The sequence below is a fragment of the Balaenoptera acutorostrata genome, chromosome 1 (genome assembly GCF_949987535.1).
Source record: "Balaenoptera acutorostrata chromosome 1, mBalAcu1.1, whole genome shotgun sequence".
Lineage (NCBI taxonomy): Eukaryota > Metazoa > Chordata > Mammalia > Artiodactyla > Balaenopteridae > Balaenoptera > Balaenoptera acutorostrata.
The window spans coordinates 131,735,819-131,760,886 of NC_080064.1; the positions used below are offsets into that span (position 1 = coordinate 131,735,819).

The window sequence follows — 25,068 nt, forward strand, 5'->3', positions numbered from 1 at the left end:
TATGGGGATTGTACAAGACAAGGAATAGAGAAGAGAGTGAGCTAGTAGGGTCGAGGTGCTTAGTCCCAACATTCCTTCAGGAAAGCAGTTGTCATTCCTCTCACTGATGCACCCACTTTTAAACTACCTCCTAGAACCTTGAAACTACAGGATCTGGGAGAAGAATAGTCGAATACAGTGTGTAGGGAATGTGGCCAGGAATTAAGAGTAATCTTATGACCAACGAGGGATGCCTCCTTGGGGTGCCACATGCTCTAAGCTAAATCGTTATTCCTAATGTTCTCTCTCACCCAGCCCTACTCCAGAGAACATGAAGGAAACCATGTAAAAGAGTGTGGAAAAGAGGGGCAATGAAACAGGTAGTGGCCACTCCCCCAACCAGGTCCTGGGCATTTGGGATTCTGAAGATGAAAGAGGGCTTTGCAGAAAGATGCAGCAAGTAAAAACTAGGCAGAGGTGTCCAGGAGAGAGTCTGGGGCTAATAAATGGGTCTGTTACAGATGAAATATACTCCTGCAAAGGGAAGAACTGGGAAGAGTAGCCTTTTTTACCTTGTGGAGAGAGACAATAGCGTTAGAGGTCAAGCTAGAATTGGGTGTATCCTGCTCATCCTTAGATGAATAAAACTATAGGAATGGTACTGCTTCCTAAGGAAGGTATCCATAATCGCTATAGTTTGAGTAGCATTAAAAACTAAAAAGAGCTCTATGTAAAATGAGAGGAGATAAAAACATGTGATCCAAATTGCAGCTTAGAAAATTTAGTGAGCCTGTGATTAAAAAAAAAAAATTTTTTTTACCTACAACATACCTTTACCATTTGGTAATTGCTAACTACATGCCAGGTTTACATATGCATATATATAAGTGTATAGATATAAATACGTGTATATACATATATATACATATATATCTCCTCTAAGCCTTGTAACAATTCAGCAAGATAGATAGTATCCTCATTTTATTAATGAAGAAAACAAGAATTGGAGAGGTTCAATGACTTGCCCAAGGCCACACAGCTCTAAGTGACTGAACTAAGATTTGAAGTGTCTCTGACTCTCCACTCACCACATTTACTTTATAGATGAGCATCACCACCTCCAAAAAACATAAAAAGGCAATTCCTCCAGAATTAAATATATGCCAGTTTATGCTAAGTATTACCTGCTTAATGAGGGGACTCACTGAGTCAAATAATTGAGGTATCATCATTTTAAGTGATAGAGGAATATGGTTGGTAGAGAAACAATTTTTAGAAACTTCAATATACTTCATGACCGGGAGTTAAGTGCAGTTTATTTAGTCTCATCACCAACATAATTTTACCTGGTGCTAATGGATCAATTTATGGAATTTGATCTTTTCCATGACTACACACTGACCAGAATCAAAGAAATACAAATTTGAGAAATCTAGGCCTTTGGCCACAAAGGTCCAAAGAGAGGATAAGAGGAAGGAAAGAAAACCCATCTTCACTGCTGGGATATCTCAATTAAACAGCTAGTTTTCAACAGTATTGGGGGGCTACTATGAGATACCCAGAGAAGAATTAGAAATGAGAAAAATAAGGTAAATTTTGAATAACACATCATAAAATGGAGCAGAAAACTGCAGAGTCATCTATCTGGGACAAATGCCTGAGCCCCAGGCCAAGAGTCCAGGAGTGTAAGTAGATTGGGTTTACTAGGACTAAAGGGAAAGCAGGGATTGGACAGCCAAGAGACTAGAGCAGAGCCCCACCCCTAGCAGGGAGTTGATGGTGTCCTCACTTGCTGGAGGACTAGGAAATGAGTTCCTCTTTAAGAGCAACTCCTCCCATTTTGCAATAATCCCCCCTAGAGTGTTGGTTCAGGGAAGCATTTTTTCTTTCAAACTGCCCAAATATCTTGGACAAGACTTAAACCTTCAGAAGAACAGAAGATAAAGAAAAGGTAGAAAAAGAAGGGTGATACTATAATGATTTGAGAGGGAGGAGAGTGGGATTGGTAAATGGAGAAGGAGCATGCTATATTTGTACCAAATATGGCCAAAATGAGAATGACATATAATTCAAGTAGATCTTTTTTTATTTTCTGAGAATTAAGGATTACGATTTTTGTCATCCAAATCTACTTCTCTGCATATCTATGTGATTTTGTCTAAAAAGACAAAAACAGAGAAAAGTAATAGTCAGGTCTAAAGATATGGTCAGGAATAGGAAAAGATTAGGAAACATAATTTTTTTTAGAAGATAATGGAGGTGGAGGGTAGCAGCTAGTGGGAAGAAGTTGTTTTTAGATAAAGAGACTTGACTTTTCTTTTTAATTGAGAAGGTGAAGAACATTATTAGGGGAGAAAAGAGGGTGACTTCCTGGCATACCGAAACACAGATATAACCAGACCTTATTTCTCAAGGCTTATGTTAAAGTAGAAAGAAGAAATAAATATGTGTGTGTATTTATATGTGTGTATGTATATGCATTTATATACATACACATATATATTTGTTTCTTCATTCATACATATATAAATATTTGTGGGTATAAGTGTGTGTATATGTGTTTTAGCGGTGAATCTCCTCTTTCTCCCATTTACTGTCTCTAGTACAGAGTATATGACAAAGGGCCAAAGGCAAAGAAGACAAATATTTTGCCAGATCATCAGCCTCTTAATTTTGGAGAGTTGACTGAAAACAAAGTGTTTTTTTTGGGAGGAAAAAATATTCTCTTTAGAAATTAAAGAGAAATGCAAAGTGTAGTTAGATGACTAAAAAAAAGTTCTGATCTATTTTCTTTTAATATTGCTTTCCTTGGTGCAAAAACAAAGTTTCTTATTAAGCCAAAAAGTGATACCAAAAAAAATCCAAAAATGAGTCTTCAGCAATACTGTTGCTGGAAATGTTCCCTGGGCCTTTGCACAGGCAACCATGGTGAAGAAAGTGGCCATCATTGGAGCTGGCATCAGTGGCTTGGCATCCATCAGGAGCTGCCTGGAAGAGGGGCTGGAGCCCACCTGCTTTGAGAAGGGCGAAGACATCGGGGGCCTGTGGAAATTCTCGGTGAGTGGGACACCACTGCAGTAGACTGGGGAGTGAGGTGGGAAGTGTGAGAGCACATTGCTTGAACACAGCCTTCCAAACAAGCTGTCATGGCAGTTACACTCACTCTATGAAGCACAACATCAGAAGCAGGTTGGAAAGTAAGTCCCTTACTTACTTCAAAAGTAAATGAGATAGTGGGCTGGTTAGTCTCTGTGTACAGAGCTCAACTCCAATAAATCATTAATAAGTGAGCCACCTGGGGATAAAATCCATGGTCAAATATTGGTTAGGTTTATGTAATGGAATTACATGAGTTATTCATTTAAAAAGCAACGGCTCTTTCCATTCTTTTGTTGAGGTTCTGGAACATCCTCTTAGTGATTCAGACCACAGATTTTAAGATTTCAGGTGCTGACTTCGGTCTTGCCCAAAACGCATAATTCGTGAGATAGCTACGAGAGGGACCAAGAATAGGACACACTGATTTGAAGTTCTTCAATGACTTTTTACTTCTATGCATTTATATTGAGGACTCCATCAGCAGACATGCTTGTAAGCTGACGTTAAATCACTTCCTGTGTTGTCTGACAAGCATATCATCGGGTGTGTGGGTTGCCTTGTGCCCCCAACTCCCTCAGTGTCTCCAACATTAGGAATGCTGTCTGGCTAAGCCTACTCCTGTTTTCTTCTTCTTCTTCTGATAAACCATTAACACATATGGAAACATAGGAAGATCATTAACCCTTTTTAAGCCACCATTTCCTTCTCAAATGCAAAATTAGTATTAAACTTTATACCTTAATAAAAGGTTGTATTTAAGGAGACAGTGTGACAGCTCTTTAAATATTATAAAGATATGAGAATTATTAATGTAGATATTTTCTAGGCTGTAAAGAACTCTTCAAAACATGCAGTATCTTTTATAACATTGTGGAGCCCAGCATGTCACTGGAATGTGCTGACAGATCTTCAGATTAGCACACTGATGAATCTTAGGGCTATTTTATTGAGCACTTTCTATATGCCAAACACCTTTCCCATTTAATTCAGTCTTTATAATAATCCTATAAGCTAGGTATGAGTTTTTCCCCTTTACAAATGAAGCTGAAGCTTAAAAAGAAAAGAAAAAATGATAAACGGCTGGTAAATGGTAAAGACAAGACCCCAATTCAATCTGACTTTTCTCTCCAGCCTGAATTCTTAACCCCTTTTTAAACTGCTGGGTGACATTTCAACAAGTGGCTTAATGAGCAGGCAAGTCTTCTACACAGTGATCTTAACCAAATCCTCATATTCAAACTTACTTTGCGGGCTTCCCTGATGGCTCAGTGGTTAAGAATCTACCTGCCAATGCAGGGGACACAGGTTCCAGCCCTGGTCCGGGAAGATCCCACATGCCGCAGAGCAACAAAGCCCATGTGCCACAACTACTGAGCCTGTGCTCTAGAGCCCGTGAGCCACAACTACTGAGCCCATGTGCCACAACTACTAAAGTCCGTGCGTCTAGAGCCCGTGCTCCGCAACGAGAAGCCACTGCAATGAGAAGCCCGCGCACCAAAGCGAAGAGTAGCCCGCGCTTGCTTCAACTAGAGAAAGCCCGCGCACAGCAACGAAGACCCAACACAGCCAAAAATAAATAAATAAATAAATTAAAAACTTACTTTGCAAAGCATTGCTGAAGAAAGACACTGCTGATATAGCTTTTGAGAGCAGCTGCCTCTCTTGTTGCTCAAGAAAGACTTTAAAAATTTGAACCTAGCATCATAGAGTGATAAACTATGCAGCTGCCTCTCTTGTTGCTCAAGGAAGACTTTAAAAATTTGAACCTAGCATCATAGAGTGATAAACTATGCAGCTGCAAATACGTGCTGCTCTTCAAGAAAAAGAAAATTTACCCTAGAGGCTGGAACCTCAAACACAGAGGCTGGAGCCTTGAGACACAAAGGCTTATTACCAGGTCTTGAAACCTAATGAAACTTGCCCTGCTGGATTCCAAAATTGCTTGGGACGGGTGACTCCTTTTTTCCTTCCATTTTCTTCCTTTTTGAATGGGAACCTTTGTAACGGGTACCCTATGCCTGTCCCATCACTGTATTTTAGAGGAAGACAACATGTTTCCTTGTTTGGCAGGTCCAGAAATGGAGAATTTTATCCCAGGGTGAATCATACTCAGTCTCATTCACACCTGATTTAGATGATGAGATTTAGGACTTTTAAGTTGATGATATATAAGTGAGATTTGGGATTTGATTTGATGCTGCAGTGGATTGAGACTGTGGGGATGTTGGGCTGAAGTGAATGTATTTGGCGTGTGGGATAAATGTGAATCCTTAGGGGCCTGACAGTGGACTGGGGTAGGCTTTTCAAACAATGGCATCCTCAAAGATATCAGGTCCTAATTCTAGCACCTGTATATGTTCCTAATAAAGACAAAGGATATTTACAGACATGACTAAATTAAGAATTTTGAGATGATGAGATTATCCTGGATCATCTGGGTGGGCCCAAGATGCCATAACATAAACCCCTAAAATAGAGAGGCAGAGAGAGATTTGACACACAAAGATAGAAAAGAAAATGCAACCTCATCAGAAAGAGAGATTTGAAGATGCTATGCTGTGACCTTGAAGATGGAGAAAGGGGATATTAGCCAAGGAATACAGGTGGCCTCAAGATGCTAAAAGAGCCGAGGAACGCTGGCATGCACCAGAAGCTGGAAGAGACAATGATTCTCCCCTAGAGCCTCTGGAATGAACGTGGTCCTGCCAGCACTTTGATTTAGGCCCAGTGATACTGGTTTCCAACTCCTGGTCTCTGGAATCATGAGGGAATAAATTCCTGTTTTTTCAAGCTGTCAAGTTTGTGGTAATTTATTATAATAGCCTCACGAAGCTAATAGAAACTAATATACTTGGTTATTCGGAGTTTCCAAACTATTTCACCTCTGTGAGAGGACCTAAAGATTGCAAATGATGTTGTGACTTGCAGTGTTTCTCCAATACCTCTAGGAGTCTGTAGCAGTATACCTAGAATTCACATCATGGGATTATATTATAAAATCAGGTTAAATTTTGGATTTTCATTATCTTTAGTTTCTAAAGACAGCACTTTACATTCTCTCAACTTTTTTTTCTTTCAGAGAGATCCAAATATTAGCTATGTGTAAAAAGGGTGAAGTGCAGATAATCCAAACTTTTGTAGCTGTTTCCTATAGCACTTTCCTATAGCTCTTCTAGTTCTTTCTTCTAACCCTGATCTAAAGACAAGATGATATATTTCCCTCACCTGCTCTGATCGCTGAGAAAATAAAGTACGTTGTGACTAGGATGCAGGTCTAGGGGAAAGGTCTTTCTTTCTCAGGAGTCCCCCAAACAATATGTGAGTAAACTGTATTTTGGCCTGAAGTGTCATGAATAAAGTCTCTTTTTTTCTGGGCATACAACCCATTGTTCACTTCCCCTGAGTTTTTTCTAGCCTATGTATCTATTTGATCTTTAATATTCAGTCTCTCCTTGTGTTAATTATAATCACTATCAAGCTTCCTAAACTCACCCAAAGCTATGAATTCCTCCACCTCTGCATCCCAAATGCACACTAGCAGAGTCAACAACCCAAGGGAGCAGCAGAAAACTCATGCCATATTTCAAGATCACATTGCTTTCTGATGCAAACTTGGCAACTAATCTACCACTGAATTACTTGTCAAGAACAAGGCCACAGCCACGTTGGCTTTTGATGTGATTGGAATATTCTAGTATTAAACTAAAAATTTATATTCTATGGGCCTGAAATTTTGAGTTATATGAGCCCTAATTCTAAATTTCTAGTGCTCATTGCTTTTCATTATGAACTGGCAACTCTACATAGAGATCTACAGTTTGATCTTTCATCAGAGGGAAAATCATTTCAGATAGAAAACAATGTTAATTTTTTTAAGGAAAGAAATGTTTTTCTTTGGAGCCCCTTTTAGGTATTTTTTTTTTAATTTTTAACTTTATTTATTTATTATTTTTGGCAGCGTTGGGTCTTCGTTGCTGTGCGTGGGCTTTCTCTAGTTGTGGCGAGCAGGGCTACTCTTCATCGCGGTGCGCAGGCTTCTCATTGCCGTGGCTTCTCTTGTTGTGGAGCACGGACTTTAGGTGCACGGGTTTCAATAGTTGTGGCATGCGGGCTCAGTAGTTGTGGCTCACAGGCTCTAGAGCGCAGGCTCAGTAGTTGTGGCACACTGGCTTATTTGCTCCACGGCACGTGGGATCTTCCCAGACCAGGGCTCGAACCCGTGTCCCCTGCATTGGCAGGCAGATTCTTAACCACTGCGCCACCAGGGAAGCCCCTCTTTTGGGGTTTTATTGGCTCTTTAAATTTGAAAGTGCAATCTTAGGAATTAGACTAATGTTTAGTTTGTTATTTTATTTTTTAAGGATCATAGTTTTGGTCAAATAGTAGCTTAACAACTATTACATCTTGCACTTTGGTCTGTCACTAGTTGATATACAACAAACACTATAAAAAGATGAAATATGCCTTATTTTCAAGTGCCCATGGAACATTTCTAAAACTGACTCAACCAAAAAGCCTCAAATTTTTTGAAAAAATATATAAATAAAATGAAATTCTCTGTTGCCAATACAATAAAATAGAAATTTATAACAAAATGATAGAAAATAATGCCTCCAGGAAATTTTTAAGCTCTCTCTTAAAGATCTATTGATTAATGTTCTTTTAGAAGTTTGAGCCAATTCAATAAGACAAGCGATTGATAATAAAAAAGAGAAACTGGAAAGGAGGAAAAATTATCAGTTACTGTCTATCTGATTTTATACCATGAAGGACATCATTTGGAAAATGGTTGCAAAAAATAATACAATGAGGTTGGAATTACCAGACAAAAAATCAATAGTTTATGCATGTTTTAGAGTTAGCAAACTGACTGTTTTTATACTAAAGCTGTTCTGTTTTATTTGATCTATACATTTTTAAAATTTTTTGATCCATTATTTTAAAATCATGATATTTCACATAAAAATCTAGGGATATATCTTCTTTTGAAAAATTAGAAAGTCAGGCAACACTGTTATCTCCTCTTACTCTAATACCTGGCCTCTTTTAGGCTAAATTTGAATTGTCTGTTTCACCATATTCATTTTTGACCCATTTCTTGTAACTTCCTCTGTATTTATAGAATTTTTTTTGATTGGTGCTATGTACAAACAACAATCCCTTAGAATATTTCAAACAAAAGACACACCCATTTACAAGATTTTCCGTCGTCTCTTGTTCATATAGTTATACCATTCTTTTTGTTTAAGTAAACCTTCATGTTTATATTATTATAACCATGTAAATACTGTTCATTGCTATATTTTCTTTCTTAAATAACTTTTTGTTTTCACTGGAGCTAATAACTGCCTTATGTCCTTTGTTGGTTTAATTTTATAAATGCTATCTCTAATTCAAACCCCAGGCCATCCTACAGAATTCTGATTCTCCTCTCAACATGTTTAAACACACAAGGTGTTTCACCAGCTTAATTCTTCTCTCAACTATCTCTTAAAGATACTTTCAGATTGTATTCCTTCTTTTCCCTAGGCTAGTTACACTGCTTTACCCTGGGTAACCCTATTGTCTGGAAACCTTATCTTTCTACTATTTTGTTTATTCTCTCATTTTAGTAGACTATATGAGAGTACATCCTCAGTAGTTTTCTGAGAAATTATATATGTGAAGTAAAAGATTGTAGACCTTGAATGTCTTAGAGTATCATTATTTGATCCAGATTCCCAGTTGATTAGATCTAGTCTTAGCTTTCACCTTTCTTTGGTCTGTTAAGTCAGTTATCACTCATGCATCTATGTTCTACTTTCAAAATATTGTTGCTATTTCTTGTTTGCTTTTATTTCTTTTTCTTTTTCTTTTCTTGTGGGTTCATACCTCTGATACCTTTGCAGTAATTTTAGTGGAAAAAAAGTTTAATGCATCTATATAATCTGTCATGTTTAATCAGAAGTCTGAATTACTTTAGTAATCAAAAATAAATAAATAAAGCTACTTCCATAAATAACCAAGGTTTGGTTCTTTGTTGAACACTTGCCCCACAAAAAATTTGTATTTGAAAATGCAATTTATGACTCTACAGTCATTCTCTTATGAACTTCTTATATGATCAACTTAAAAGAATCAGTCTATAAACATGGGCTCTGAGATACACTATAATACCAAATAGGAATAGTAAGATGTCCATGACATATTTTTGTGCTTTTTTTTTTTTTTAAGCAAGTCACAAATGATGCGGTTAGTTGATGCTGCAACTCCTCTCTCATTAATCATGGCCTTTTCGGAACCCAAGAAAAACTGAAGACCAATCAGCTCAGCATTGCTAGGGGGATTTACTGAATATTACCCTGAAGCAACCAAAGTTGCAAAAGTACCTCAAACCTGTCTCAAAGGTTTGCATCATTTTTATTATATGAAACTCCTCCCTTGTTGTTACATTACATAATTTTCCCCGACTTTGGCTTGCTCCAAAACCTTACCTTTGGCCTTGTATTAGTTTTCTATTTCTGCGTAGCAAATTACCACAAACTTTAGCAGCTCAGAACAACACTTATTTTTTACTCTCAGGTGTGCAGATCAGAAGTACAGCATAGTTCAGCTAGGTTCTTTGCTTAGGGTTTCACGAGGTCAAAAATAAGCTGCTAGCTGGGCAGGGCCCTTATCTGGAGGCACAAGGGAAGAATCTGCACCCAAGTTCATACAGGGTGGTGACTGAATTCAGTTCCTTGCTGTGGTAAGATTAAGGTCTTTGTTTCCTTGCTGGCTGTAAGTTGGGATTCCTCTCAGCTCCTAAAGGCTGCTAGTATTCCTTGGCATATGGCACCCTCCATCTTCAACGCCAAGAACAACAAGCTGAATCCTCCTCATACTTTGAGTGATATGATATTTACAGGTTTCACCCATACTCAGAGGGCAAATGACTGTACAAGGATGAGGAGCACTAAGGGTCACTCTTAAAATTCTGTCTACCAAATGCCTCATGTTATAAGTTGAGGGAAAGTCATGAAGCATGTCAGCGAACCCTAAAACTCTCACTCTGTCCTGGGAGATCCTCTCCCATTTTCTCCTATGAGTTCTTGATATTTTGCAATGTTTCGTCAGTAAGTAATACTAGACTACTAAGTGTTCAGGTCACTCGTTTATGTCTAGCATAAATAGGACAACAGACAAATATCCAGAATTACATAGAGAGAAGCATAAAAGCATTCTAAGACACAAGGAGTACCCTCAGTTGGCACAGCTTAATCTCTAGGTCTCTTTTGGATCAATACTCAGTCTTTCAGGTCCCCTCCTTGCCCCTCAGCTCTTTCCAAAATTGTATCTGGGCTTATGGAGAAGGAGAACTTAAATGACCTTGTGGTAAAGGAAAGCCAAAGTTTCCCAGATTCAAACACAGGTCTTGGGACTGTCCTCTGGCCCCTCTGGTCTCCTGATGTTTCTATTCTATTTGGTTACCATTCACACTCATCCTTCAAGAGGGTAAGACAGCAGTTGATGAACCTGGAGACTGTCCTCTCTTAGCTTAATCAGGAGCCACTGAATCTCCTTGCTGAATAGACCTCACTTGTCAGGTCCAGTTTTCTCACTGAGTCCCTGACCCAAGTGGTCCACTCTGCATCTCTCCTAAAATGTCGCTTAGCTTCTTCCATGGCAACTCTCTGGTAAACTACCTACTAAGATTCTCAGATAATTTCTGCATCCCTGTTGGGAGCAAGCAGGAACTCCTATGTTTTGTTCAAACTGAATGGGTTCAAGAGAGCTAAACTAAGGTCCTACCTCTTCCTAATCATTGCTACTTGACTTTCCTGTGTCAACATCCCCCTACCCAGGTTGGTTCAGGGGGAGCCTTTGATATCTATTCTGATATCTTACCAGAATTTCAAATGTGAAAACAAAAGCCCCTCTTCCCTCAGTGTTCCCCTCAATCTATCTAACAGGAGGTTATGTTAATTTCAGAATTCCAGAACAAAGCTTAGGACTTAGGTAATCCACCATTACCCCTTTTTCTGCCTCTATTCCCCTTTCTCCTTACCCAGTTCGCTTAAACCAATGTTTTTCAAACTGGAGATTATGACTCATTAGTGTGCTATGATATAAATTAATGAATCAATCTGCATGTTTAAATGGAATGTATAGAAAGTATGCGTGCAACTCAACTTGTTGAAAATGATTTATTTCATAAAACTTTTGTCCCCACTGTGTGTGTGTTTGTGTGTGTGCATGCACTGGGTTGCAATATAAAATATATTACTAACTATAGGGTATGGTCAAAAACATTTGAAAAACACTGTTCTAAACATAACCAAACTTCTCTCTGCCCTAGGTACATAAGAAAATATCATGATCTAATCCACCAGAACTACCTCATCACATGCTAAAGGAAATTTTTTTCATTGTGGTAAATAAACCACAATAAAGATTTACTGTTTAACCATTTTAAAGTGCATAGTTCTGTGGCATTAAATCACATTACTGTGCAATCATACCACCATCCCTCTCCAGAACATTTTTAATCTTCCCAAAGTAAAATAATACAGAAATTAAACAATAACTCTGGATTCCTTCCTCTCCCTGGTCCCAGGCAACCACCGCTCTTTCAGTCTCTATAAATGTGATCACTCAGGTTACCTCAGCTAAGTGGAATTATACAGTATTTATTTTTTTGTGACTGGCTTATTTCATTTAGCACATGTCCTCAAAGTTAATGCCTATCACAGCATATATCAGAATTTCCTTTCTTTTTAAGGCTGAATAATACTCCATCGTATGTATATATCACATTTTGTTTGCCCATGCTTATGTGTTGACACACTGAAATCATGCATGGGTGAATTTTGGAAAATAGCTACCACTGTATTTAATGGCTAAAAGGAATAAAATTATTCCAGTTACATGTTCTTTAAAGGACATGATGAAATTCAGAATTTGTTTCCCTTAGAAAAGCAAAGATGTTAAGAAAGATATATTTTTCCACATTCTAAGTTCCTTTGATTATCATCAAATTGTTTAAGTGAAGTTAATTTATGCCTCATCTTATTTCACTTACTTGTGGGTAAAGGCCGACTGAAAATGAGCGGTAATTATTTGGAACTGGCCCTGACCATGATAAGTATACTCATTTACAAACTCTCTTCCATTTAAAACCATACTTTCACAGGACCATGCCGAGGAAGGCAGGGCCAGCATTTATCGGTCAGTCTTTACCAACTCTTCCAAAGAGATGACATGTTTTCCAGACTTCCCTTTTCCTGATGACTTTCCCAACTTTATGCATAACAGTAAGCTCCAGGAATACATCACTGCGTTTGCCAAAGAAAAGAACCTCCTGAGATACATTCAACTTAAGGTAAGATATTATCAAGAAATTAATTCGGGGCATTACTGTGAGGAATTTTCTTTTTATTAGTAGATTCCCATTAGTTCCTTTCAGTGTCTCTTTCTTACTTGTCAACGTTTTTAATGATGTGGCTTCTCTGACCCTAGATTTAGAGAATACACATTCTTCTCAAGAATACGTAGGAAATTTACAAAACTTGACCACATTCCATGAATTTAAGAGCTCTTTTTTCCTAAACAATGTATGGGTCAAAAAAGAAATTGCAATGGAAATTTTAAAATATTTAGAGCTGAATGATAATTTAAATTCTACATATCGGTATTTGTGGGAAGCAGAGAGAGCAAAACTTTCGTGAAAATTATAAGCTTAAATGCTTATATTAGAAAATAAGCTGGGGCTGGGGCTGCTTTCCCCTTTTAGGCTCTGAAACTCCCCCTCCATCCACTCTAATTTCTCCACTGGTGAGGAGCCTTCCCAAGGTGTAGGAACCTTTCCTCCTTCACAGCTCCCTCCCTGGGCTGCAGGCCCGATCCTGATTCCTAAGGTTTTTCAGGTAATCCTTACGCACACTAAAATTTGAGAAGAACTTATGCTCTGAATATAGACAACATCTTTCATTTTAAGACAATAATGTTAAAAATAAAATGACTAATGAAATACGTTAGGAAATAGTTGTTACTACAAAAATTATTGGCCACCAGATTATTTACTACATGTGCTACATGCCTCTTGTAAACTATGATTCAATTCACTGTCATAGCTCCAAAAGGAATCACTCTTCTACTGCAGAAAATACTGGTCATACACAAGGAACCATGTGGGGATAAAAAACATATAGACCATTTAATGTTTTGAATTATTCTGAAGGAATTTTGAATTTGTAATATGTACCTTCATAATGAATTAAGTATTTTTCCTAAGCCCCTATTAAAGATTTTTTTCACCCTATTTGATCAAGTTGGTGCCAAACCTACCTGTTAGCATAGAAAAAAAGAAGGCTATCTTTCTATGTTTCTCTTAGACACTTGTATCCAGTGTAAGTAAACGTCCTGATTTCTCAGTCACTGGCCAATGGGACGTTACCACTGAAAAGGATGGTAAAAAAGAATCAGCTGTCTTTGATGCTGTAATGATTTGTTCTGGACATCATGTGTACCCCAACCTACCAAAAGAGTCCTTTCCAGGTAAGGCCAAAATTTAGGGTGCCATCTACAAATCTGACATGAATGAATAACCTTGATAATGCCTTTCTTACATATATAAAAGTACAATTTATAAAAGTACACGTTAAATTAAAATATGCTTCTATTGTATCTAACATACCTGGTGTGCTAAAATTCCAGATTACTGCAACTATATTCACCCACAAGATGTGTTACAGCAGTTTTTTACATGAAAATCAAATGATTCATATGTTTCCCACTTTTCACTCAGGTCTACAACTTTTTAAAGGCAAATGCTTGCACAGCTGGGACTATAAAGAACCAGGAATATTCAAGGGGAAGCGAGTCCTGGTGATTGGCCTGGGAAATTCAGGCTGTGATATTGCCTCAGAACTCAGCCACACAGCTGAACAGGTACGCCTCCCAGATACTAAGGGAACTATCTTTAAAGGGACAGACACACCATTTGAAAGGTGTGATAACGAAACAGGAGAAGAGCAGGGTGCTTGATAGGAAGACTAAGTAGTGTTTCATATAGCTCAACTTCCCTGGTAACTTGTGAGATTTTAAATAGCCTGATATGGCAAAGGCAGAACTTCAGCAAGGAGTGATGTTGTCATTCAACAATCTTCTTCTTTGGGACATTTAGTGTCTAACATGTGTCCAGTAAATTCCTCCGAAACTAATGGGATCATTTTGGGATCATCAGATAAGCACTAGAAGAAATATGACTAGAATTGTTATTGGTCATCAACACCAGAGAAGATTTGATTAAAATATGAAAATTTGCCTGGAGGAGTACGACAGAGTGTTGATCCTAAGATGTAGATTATAGTGCAGGAAGTTTATTTGGGAGAGCTCTCTGGATGAATACCTCTGAGGGAAGGGAAAGAAGTTTTCCTTTATTTACTCTGAAGCTAGGACAGTCCTTTAGAATTGTCTCTAGTTGAAGTGAGAGGCTGGGCCTTTATATCCTTCCATTAACCAGTCACTGAATGCAGGGAATCCAAAAAGCGTATAAGTTACAAAAGTAACTGCCAAAGAGGGCTGACAGCTGAGGGTTGCCTTCTGGCAACACTCCCAGAAGCTGTTTTAATATCTCCATTCCTAAAGGCAGATCTGGGGGATATATCACAATATCCAGTACAAATGGTCACCACTTTAATGGTTGAAATGGTGTTTTTTAAGGTCATCGTCAGCTCCAGAAGTGGCTCCTGGGTGATGAGCCGGGTCTGGCATGGTGGCTATCCATGGGACATGATGTTTATCACTCGATTTGAAACCTTCCTCAAGAACAACTTACCAACAGTCATCTCTGACTGGTGGTACGTGAAGCAAATGAATGCAAGATTCAAGCATGAGAACTATGGCTTGATGCCTTTAAATGGGTAAAACAGAGTTAAACATGTTATGCCTGCTAATTTTTATTTCAGTGTCAACAACCCTTATGTGTGTTGTAACCCCTAAACAAATCAAAGTGAAGTAATCACCTCTCACATTTCAGAGGATAAAGAATTGCAAAAGTTAGGGGTATTTTCCTATTCACAATCCTCCTTACCAGATTTGCACAGCTGGAAATTTATATAATATCAATACCTCAGGAATTAGTCCCTAGAGTTATGATAATAATAGTCAACATGTTTTAAGCCCTTAAGACATGTCAGAGTCTCTGACACTCATTATCTCCCTTTATTTTCACAACAACTATGAGGATGGCTCTGTTATAATCTTCATTTCAGAGATGAGAAAACTGTGGTTCAATGTAGTTAACTTTACCAAAGCCGCACAGCCAGGAAGTTAAAGGCATGTCCAGATCTGCTGACTCCAGAGTCCCTCACTCTTAGCCACCTTGCTCTACTGCCTCTTTCTTTTTTTTTTTTTTTAATTCTTTTTCTACTGCCTCTTTCTTAATGACAAAGTTAAATTAAGCAAAGCAGAACTTTCCCTGTGCTTCGCTCTCCTCACCTGCCCCTTAATGGAGGCCTCGCACTGAACTATGGCCACAATGTTTACATCTTCAGTCTCCTCCTCACTCTCTCCTATAACATCCCCCAAGCCAGTCACATGATAAGAAATTACTTTGACGTGGGTGAAAAACCCAAATTGTAAGCTGTTTACATCAAAGTTAATTCACTAATTCAACAAATATTTATTAAGCATTTATTATGTGCCAGGACCTGTGTTAAATCCTGTGGATACAGCAGTGAACAAACACATAAAATCCCTGTCCCACATTCTAGTAGTGGGAAATAGACAATAAACAAATAGCAGAAAATCATATGGTGACATGTATCAGGGAGAAAAAACAAAGCAAGCAAGGGTAACAGGGAGTGCCATCAGGACAATTTTAAACACTCTGCAGGGGAGGTCTCACTGAGAAAACTTTTAAGCAAATTCCTGAAGGAGATGAGAAAATGAGCCATGAGGATATCTGGAGAAGAGTATTCTGGACAATGGGAACAGCTAGGACATCACCTCTTCAGGGGTATGACTGGTATGTTCAACAAACTACAATGAGCTTCTCTTCCTGGAGAAGATGGCTGGGGAGAGTAGCAGGAAATGAAACCAGACATCAATATAGCCAGTTGACGTTGGGTCTTGTAGGCCACTGTAAGGAGTCTGGCCTTTACTCTGAATGCAGTGGGAAGCCATTGCAGGCATCTGAGTAAATTGAAGACAAGATCTAAGTTAATTTGAAGAGATCACTTTGGCTATTATGGTCATCACTCATTATAGGTGGGTAGGTCAAGGAAGGAAGTGGAAACACTGGGCAAGAGGCTATCGTCAAAGAGCATTATTCCTATGTTTTCCTCTAAGAGTTTACATTCTCTGATATAAATCACAGCAAGATCTTTTTTGACCCACCTCCTAGAGAAATGGAAATAAAAACAAAAGTAAACAAATGGGACCTAATGAAACTTAAAACCTTTTGCACAGCAAAGGAAACTATAAACAAGATGAAAAGACAACCTTCAGAATGGGAGAAAATATTTGAAAATGAATCAATGGACAAATGATTAATCTCCAAAATATATAAACAGTTCATGCAGCTCAGTATTAAAAAAACAAACAACCCAATCAAAAAATAGGCAGAAGACCTAAATAGACGTTTCTCCAAAGAAGATATAGAAATGGCCAAGAGACACATGAAAAGTTGATCAACATCACTAATTATTAGAGAAATGCAAATCAAAATTATAAGGAGGTATCACCTCACACCAGTTAGAATGGGCATCATCAGAAAATCTACAAACAACAAATGCTGGAGAGGGTGTGGAGAAAAGGGAACCCTCTTGCACTGTTGGTGGGAATGTAAACTGATACAGCCACTATGGAGAACAGTATGGAGGTTCCTTAAAAAACTAAAAATAGAATTACCATATGACCCAGCAATCCCACTACCTGGGCATATACCCGGAGAAAACCATAATTCAAGAAGACACATGCATCCCAATGTTCATTGCAGCACTATTTACAATAGCCAGGTCACGGAAGCAATCTAAATGTCCATCGACAGACGAATGGATAAAGAAGATGTGGTACATATATACAATGGAATATTACTCAGCCATAAAAAGGAATGAAACTGGGTCATTTGTAGAGACGTGGATGGACCTAGAGACTGTCGTACAGAGTGAAAGTCAGAAAAGAGAAAAACAAATATCGTATATGAACGCATATATGTGGAATCTAGAAAAATGGTACAGATGAACCAGTTTGCAAGGCAGAAATAGAGACACAGATGTAGAGAACAAATGTATGGAAGCAGGGGTGGTGGTGGTGGTGGTGTGATGAATTGGGAGATTGGGATTGACATGTATACACTAATATGTATAAAACAGATAACTAATAAGAACCTGCTGTATAAAATAAATAAATAAATAAATAAAGAGGCTATTGTCAAAAATCCAGATGAGAGGGGTAGGTGGCTTGAAGTAGGATCGTCAGTGCTCAGAAGTGGTCAGATTTTGGATACAGTTTGAAGGTAAACCCAAACAGGATTTTCTGTTAGATTGAATAACAGATGTGAAAGCAAAAAAAGGGTCAAGGATGTCTTCCAGACTTTTGATCTGAGCAAGAGGGCAAGGATGGAGGTGACATCTATTGAGACGTGGAAAACCATGGAAGGAGTGGAAATTTAGTTTTAAACGTATCAAAGTTGGAATGCCTATTCGACATTCACACAGAAGAATGTGGAAAAGCAGTGGGATACACAAGACAGAAGAGACATTCAAACCATAAGTTTAAAATGTGAACTGAAACAACAACAACAACAACAAAAATGTGGACTGATCAGAATATAGATAGTATTTAAAGAAATGAAAACTAGATGACGTCTCTTGAAGAATGAATGGAGATGGAGAAAACAAAAGGTATGAGGGCTGAGTCCTGGGGCACATCATCGTTTAGAGGTCAGGAAGAGGAGAAGAATTCAGCAGGAGACACTGAGAAAGAATAGCGAGGTAGGTAGAAAGGAATCAAGGGTGAGTGATGACCTGAAAGCAAAATGAAGACAGTGTTTCATGGAGGAGGACACCATCAAGTGTGTCAAATGCTGCTAATAAGTTGAGTGAAATGAAGAGTAAGAGTAGACCATGGGATCTGGCAGCTTGAAGATCCTGGTGGCCTTGACAAAAGAAGTTTCAACATGGCAGTGGGTTTAAGATAAATGGCAGGTAATTCGAGCGGTTGAATCCAGCCTTTTTCCAATCAGCATTCCAACCAATCTCATTGTCTGGCTCAGTTTCCTCCCCAGTGGAGTCTACCTATGGCTCTCTCACAGCTCTCACTGTCCTATAAGAACAAAGTCTTTTCCTTCAACATTATTCAGTTCACCCCTAAGTTCAGATTTATGTGCACTCACTAGAGATATTACTGAATAAAAAGTAATCAGAAGCACTCTCTTTCCAGATTTCCAGTGGCCTCCTCCTTCTCCTGGCCTTATTTAAATTCCTAGATGCTCCCTCCCTCACCTGACTTGTACCTTTGTCTGCATGGGGCTCACACTTCACATTTTATGATAGAACCTGACTGCAGTCTTCCCACCTTTGGCTTCTTTCCACCTATTTGATCTTCTTTACATCACGATGACCACTTTGGAGTATGCTATGTTAAGAATAATGGCTAACATTTTGAGCGCTATGTATGTGCTACAAACTATGCCAAATTCTTTATATTACTTAGGTCTCCCAATGACCTGCAGTAGGTATAACTTTATTGCCACGCCAGATGAGAAAGATGAGGCAAGAGAAATTAAGAAAACTTAATTTGATCAAGGTTCACAGTTGATAAGTAGCAAAGAAAAAAATTTAAAGACCCAGGTACTCTGACTTTAAGAGTTTTTCCTGATATAGGTTTTAACAGGGGAAAGGGCCTGGGTGCTTATTCTGGGATTTAGAGAGAGCTCTGTGGAAGAGAAGAGAAAGATCACAGGAAATAGAGAAGGGATCAGCAAAAAAAACAACTTCTCTCACTCCACAATGTTGCCTTACATCAGTTTTGTTCTTCAACCATATTGGTGACAATCCATGGCACATTAAAAAATCTTGAGTCGTTTTCTCCTTCCTTACTAATTAACTATTAATAATCATTAATTAATTATTATGGACCAATAAAAGAAACAGGAAATGTTACTGTTCTAATGGTCATCTCTGTTTTCCATACAGCACCCTGAGGAAAGAGCCCGTGTTCAATGATGAGCTCCCGGCTCGCATTCTATGTGGCACTGTGACTGTTAAGCCAAATGTGAAGGAGTTTACAGAGACTTCGGCCATTTTTGAGGATGGGACAGTGTTTGAGGCCATTGACTGTGTCATCTTTGCAACAGGCTACAGTTATGCCTACCCCTTCCTTGATGACTCCATCATTAAGAGCAGAGACAACGAGGTCACCTTATTTAAAGGCATCTTCCCGCCTCCACTGGAGAAGCCAACCATGGCAGTGATCGGCCTTGTCCAGTCCCTTGGAGCTGTCATCCCCACAACTGACTTGCAGTCTCGCTGGGCAGTGCAAGTAATAAAGGGTAAGTAGACAAAGAAGTTCATTGATGGGAAAGATGGAAGCCAATGAGAATGGCTTCGAGTCTTTGTGAAAACAATAATCCTAATAACAAGGGACAAATCCTAGGTCCCATCCAGTTTCCAGAATCTACAATTCTACATTTTTGGTACTATATTTTATAAGCAATTAAAAATATATTACATTGGGTTGTCATAAACAATAGTACAAGACATTATTCAAGGAGTAGTTTGCGATTTATAACTCCTTAGAACTGTTAATTACCCAAGACCTTTCATTAAACTTGAGAACACCAGAGCTTCTCATCTTAAATGCATGACAACTTTATAAAATTAAGATTTCAAAACTCAATAGAATGACATTTCTTGAAAGGTTAATAAAAGATGTTTCAAAGCCAATATCCAGCCAACTTTAAACATCCACAGTCATGAAAAAAAATTATCATTGCTAGAGAGGAAGTGGATTTCCTGCTCTATTTTCTTCCCTGCCATGGATCATTAGAAGCAGAAAGCACTTGGTGTGGTAGACAGTCAGTCTTAAAGGAATACTAAATCCCTGTATTTTAAAAAGAAAAAGGAAACAACAAACTTGATTGGGGCCAAGCAAAGAAGGCAGGCAGCATCATCCAGCCCTAGGCACTGGGATCAGATTCACACTAAGCTTTAAATGCAGTCGTGGGCCAATTCAGATAATAAGACCAAACAGGGCCATGGTTAAAGAACAGATAGAGATGTCAAAGTTTAGTGTGCAAAGTTTAGTTGCTCTTAAAGGTATGAAACTTATGGATAAGGAATCTTAGCTGGTCTGCTTCCTTTGAAGCCACATCTAAGGCTTCCAGTCCTACCTGACTTGCTGGGGTTTAAATGTTCTTTTATACTGGTGGTTGGAACCTGCAACTACATAGCCTGCATCACCTCCCACCACCAGGCTACTATCCACATCATTACAGTCCTTCATATCAGTGATCTCTCTGAATCTCCTTCACTCCCCAGTCCCCAAGCAGAGATGTGTTGCAGGATGATGTTACTCCAGTGAGGCAGCAGCCAGGAAGGTGAAGGCATGAAATTCTACTTAGAAAGAGCTAAGCTCAGGGTTCAAGTTCAAAAAGACTGGCATTAAAATGTGGGACACTTACTCTCTGTGTGGACAGGAGTTGTAACCTGGGCTCTGAAGAAAGGAGACAAGGCAGATACCCAATCAACAGAGAACTGATGCACAAGGCAAAGACTCAGTCTTAGGGGAAATGGAAGATAAGGCAAACAATCCAATTTGGGGGAACCAGGGTACCAGGATAGAGGGGTCAGCTACAAGCAGCCCAATGGCAATAGCTGGTGGGCTATAGAATATAGTCTCTTCTCCATCTCTCCTCCTGCCCAAGAACAGAATGAGTTCCAAGGTTTGAAACAAGGCCATGTCTACAGACTGTTCACGTGATCCTGCCTATAAGGATTTCAGGAATAGGGAGTTAGGCAAGTCATTGTAGGTCTTGAGCAATCAGAGCTAGGCTGGGAGTTCTAGTCTTGTTCCAGGTGATCCCAGAATTGCCAAAGAAACCACACTAATTTGAAGCATCTCTGGGTACAAAAGTTTGGGTCTAGATTTCAGAGAATTCTGTAAATTGGTGCCAGAAAGAGCCTGAAATCTTGGGGCAGCCCCAACTCAGATTTAGTCTCCTGGGACTTCCCTATATCCTTGGTGACTTGTGGACAGTACATATCCTCAGTCTCATTCAGGAGCTATTGGCTTTTCAGAGAGAACCTTGCGGCTTCACTAAATTCTCTATCTTATCTGCTGTAAATTCCCTTTCCTGGCAAAGCAAGATAACTTCCTATGAAGATTTTTTTTCTTAAATCTTAAAAAAGAGATGCCTATTTACCTTTGGCTATAATTTATTAGATAACATACTTAAAAATAAAGCTGAGAGATTAGAATATATAATCTAATATTTTGAAACTGATTTTTTAAATCCGATAACTGGTTTAAGTGCAAAGATACAAAGATAAAAGACTATTTGGGTAATGGCTTTTAATTATTGTGACAAGTATCATCACTGAGAAGATTGGGAATGAACTGTATGTTTGTCTCAAAATTTTATTTTGCTAGACAGTGACAAAAAATTTGGAAATACTAATGTGATTCATAACTCACTATTAAAAAGGAAACATTGCAGGCTGGTCCTGTGACAGACTTATTTAACTACTATCATGTCTTTCCCTTTTTATAGGAACTTGCACTTTGCCTTCTGTCAAGGACATGATGAATGATATTGATGAAAAAATGGGGAAAAAGCTCAAATGGTAAGAGCAGCTATTGTAAAGGGGATCTAGAATTTTCATAGAAAAAGCAGAATTTGTGAATACTTGGAACTATTTTAGTTTTAAATGGCCCTGAGTGAGGTCATTACGGTGACAGCTATGAGCTAAATTCAGCCATTCAACAAATATTTATATCCAGGATCTATTTTGCACCTGATACCTCACTAAATCCTGTTTTAACCCTCCATAGCTCCTGCAATATGTCATAGAAAGGAAACCCAGAAAGATTAGAAGTCAGAGGAGTTTGGGAACATGTGGATGTGGACTTCAATTTTCTAGCCCATAAATCCTCTAAGATGTAAAGGATGCCTTCCAACAGATAGCTCTAATAAAATGAGAACTAGTCAGAAGACCTGGGCTCCAGCCCTACCTCTGTCACTAATTAGCTCAGTGGCCATGAAGTAATAACCTCACTTGAGCAAGAGACAATTCACCTACTTGTAAATGTGAATAAAATTGCCTTTCTCAGCTGCCTTGCGGTGTTGTGGAATGTCCAAATGAGATCAGTATGAAAGTCCTTTAGTAACAACTACAAAGTACAGGATAATGGGCAATAGTCCCCTTACCAACACAAAGGATAGATGTTGGTTCCCATGGATAAAAAGGTGTGAGGCATTTTCCCTGTTCTTGTTCCTGCACAAAGTGTGGATGACCACAGTCTTGTTTCCTCTCCCGCCCCTAGGTTTGGCAAAAGCGATACCATACAGACGGATTATATCGTTTATATGGATGAACTTGCCTCCTTCATTGGGGCAAAGCCCAACATCCCATGGCTGTTTCTCACAGATCCAAAGTTGGCCTTGGAGGTTTACTTTGGCCCTTGCAGCTCATATCAGTTTAGGCTGGTGGGCCCGGGGAAGTGGCCAGGAGCCAGAAATGCCATCCTGACCCAGTGGGACCGGATATTGAAACCCACGACGACAAGAATTGTTGGGAGTCCTCTGAAGCCTTGCTTATTTTGCAGTTGGTTCAGGCCCGTTCTTATTTCTGTTCTGTCAATTGCTGCTTTCCTTGTGTTGTTCTAATCATCATTCCATCTAGGATTCTGAAAGTAACTAACACTACCTGGGAAGAAACTTTGCTATTTAAAAATTAGGAATTTCACACCTCCTACTTTCCTATTTAGCAGGCATTAGTCAGTAAGACAGTACTATTTCTAGGCTTTTAAATAAGCTCCTGTAAGAATCATGTCATGATCTGAAGAGCATTAATCAATTCTCTTCAGGTTCCACTAACATTTCATAATTCCACAACATTTCCATAACATTTCATAATTAGATATATGCTCTTTATCTCTAACCTAAATCATCTCCTGAAACATTTGACATGATTCCTTTTCTCCTTAAACAATGTTTGAAATATGTATTTCAAATCTAAACAAAGAGCAGATTAAGCAGAGTAGTTGCAATATGATAGTCCCAGCCTACTTCTACAAACTATTTTCAGGATCAAGGGGAGAATTTGGCTATTATATTCTATTTCTGTCCTCCAAGTGATTCCTCCTCTCCCCTGGCCAAGAAACATAGCATGGAGACCCCATTTATAATGAAAGTTAGCAAGAAGTAACTCATTTTATTTAGATTCTCAATAAGGAACCAACTTTCCAACATGTAGCAGCAAAATAATGACAACAATAACAATAATAATGAGTAGAGCACCAAATATACCTTTTAACTGAATGGACAGTCTTTTAAAAAATTAAATATTTAGCCAAAGCTATGACCCAAGCCTAATAAAACCTGATATAAATCATATAGAATTATATACCCTTATAGAATGGGGTGCCAGAATAAATCTAAAATTTTATCTTTTAAAGTATTATTACATGTTACAATTAAATTTTGATAGTTACAGATTTTCACGTTTGACATTATGGAGCAGATAAAATAATCTGTCAGCATCACCAGCCACCAGAGGGCTCTGCATGTTGTGAAACTCCATATTTCTCACTACACCTTCATTTCTTTTTTTTTTTTTTTCCAAACAAACTTTATTAAAATAAAAATCTTGTGCTATACTTGGTTATAAAGGGACAGTCACAAATTTGGGGGGAAATACCATTTTATCTTTCTTATTCATTATTCCTTTCTCTATTATGCTTCTTTAGATGAAATACTCCTTACAAAATCCTGGAATCCATACTCCTTATAAAATACTCCTTACAAAATTTCTAACTGAAGCCATTAAAGCAACAAGAGGAGGAGGAGATCACATTTTTCTCTAACACTTTCTTCTTTTCTTTTTTTTTTTTAAATTCTCTTGATATTTTAATCTTTGGAGCTAAGATTTATTATGGATGTTGTACACAACTTTAAATCGCTCCCTTTTCCTAATTGTTTAAGGTAGCAAAATAATATTCTGCTTTTAAGGTCTTCTCACAAGATATGAAGTATTCCCAAATATTCCCAAGTGAAACAGAATTTTTCTTGAAACTCTGTGGCCTAAATGGAATCAAGTAAACAAATTAAATACAGCACATAAACTTTATTTTGTTTCATGTTATAAATGCTAGTATGCAAAATAAATTGAAGATTAAAATTGATATGATACAGTTTCTTTTATTCTTCCTCATATGATTCTTTAAGTTTTTGTAAACATTAATTGGCTCATGAAGGATATAATATTCTTCCTAAACTATTGTAGCCAACATACTCTCTTAATAGTCCTATTAACATCTATCTATTCCCATACTAAACTGAACTATTATCAATGTCTTAATCACTTTGGTACATAACAGTAATTCTCAATCATTCAATTCCACATATGTTACTCTAAGATTAAATATATGTGTGTGTGTGTATTTCAACTGACACACAATTTGAACATATGAAGCACAAAAGATTTTTTTCACTCCCACTTTCATCTAGAAATTCTTACCAGTTCTTAAAAGTGCATAGTCAGATATTAAAAATAAAAGCAAATAAAATTTTTTCTGTACAGCTGTCATAGCTATGCTGATTAGATATGAAGCTGACCTGCAGGATCACGGGATTAATGGCCACACTCACTTTCCACAATGGGAGGAAGGACCTTGAAATGAATTTCGGCAATTCAGCCATTCAGAGGTTTCCAGCTTCTGAAGCCAAGTAGCAGTTTTTAGCCAAATACTAAGACCAAAGTCAATCTTCAGTGTATTTACCTACCAATCTTCTTCACTTCCTCT

The 25,068-nt window shown here is 38.2% G+C and overlaps 1 protein-coding gene across 2 annotated transcripts; it reads left to right on the forward strand.

The window, feature by feature from the left end:
- The first annotated feature begins 1,809 nt into the window (after nucleotides 1–1,809).
- LOC103015497 (flavin-containing monooxygenase 3) lies at nucleotides 1,810–24,447 on the forward strand. Of its 2 annotated transcripts, none has more exons than XM_007165299.2 (9): nucleotides 1,810–1,930; nucleotides 2,805–3,036; nucleotides 12,230–12,418; nucleotides 13,431–13,593; nucleotides 13,844–13,986; nucleotides 14,761–14,960; nucleotides 19,239–19,594; nucleotides 21,815–21,887; nucleotides 22,588–24,447. In XM_007165299.2, the coding sequence occupies exons 2-9, from the start codon at nucleotides 2,905–2,907 to the stop codon at nucleotides 22,928–22,930; spliced, it is 1,599 nt and encodes a 532-aa protein (XP_007165361.1). In that variant the 5' UTR covers nucleotides 1,810–1,930; nucleotides 2,805–2,904; the 3' UTR covers nucleotides 22,931–24,447. The 2 variants fall into 2 exon arrangements, with proteins under 2 accessions (XP_007165361.1, XP_007165360.1); XM_007165298.2 differs by having other exon boundaries at nucleotides 1,811–1,930; nucleotides 2,899–3,036.
- Nucleotides 24,448–25,068: the final 621 nt, after the last annotated feature.

Excerpts from the sequence above, each read along its gene's own strand:
- LOC103015497 (XM_007165299.2), top strand. The coding sequence starts at position 2,905 with ATGGTGAAGAAAGTGGCCATCATTGGAGCTGGCATCAGTGGCTTGGCA. Across the intron at positions 13,594-13,843 it reads ACCAAAAGAGTCCTTTCCAG|GTCTACAACTTTTTAAAGGC; the intron begins GTAAGGCCAAAA and ends CTTTTCACTCAG. Across the intron at positions 14,961-19,238 it reads GGCTTGATGCCTTTAAATGG|CACCCTGAGGAAAGAGCCCG; the intron begins GTAAAACAGAGT and ends TTTTCCATACAG.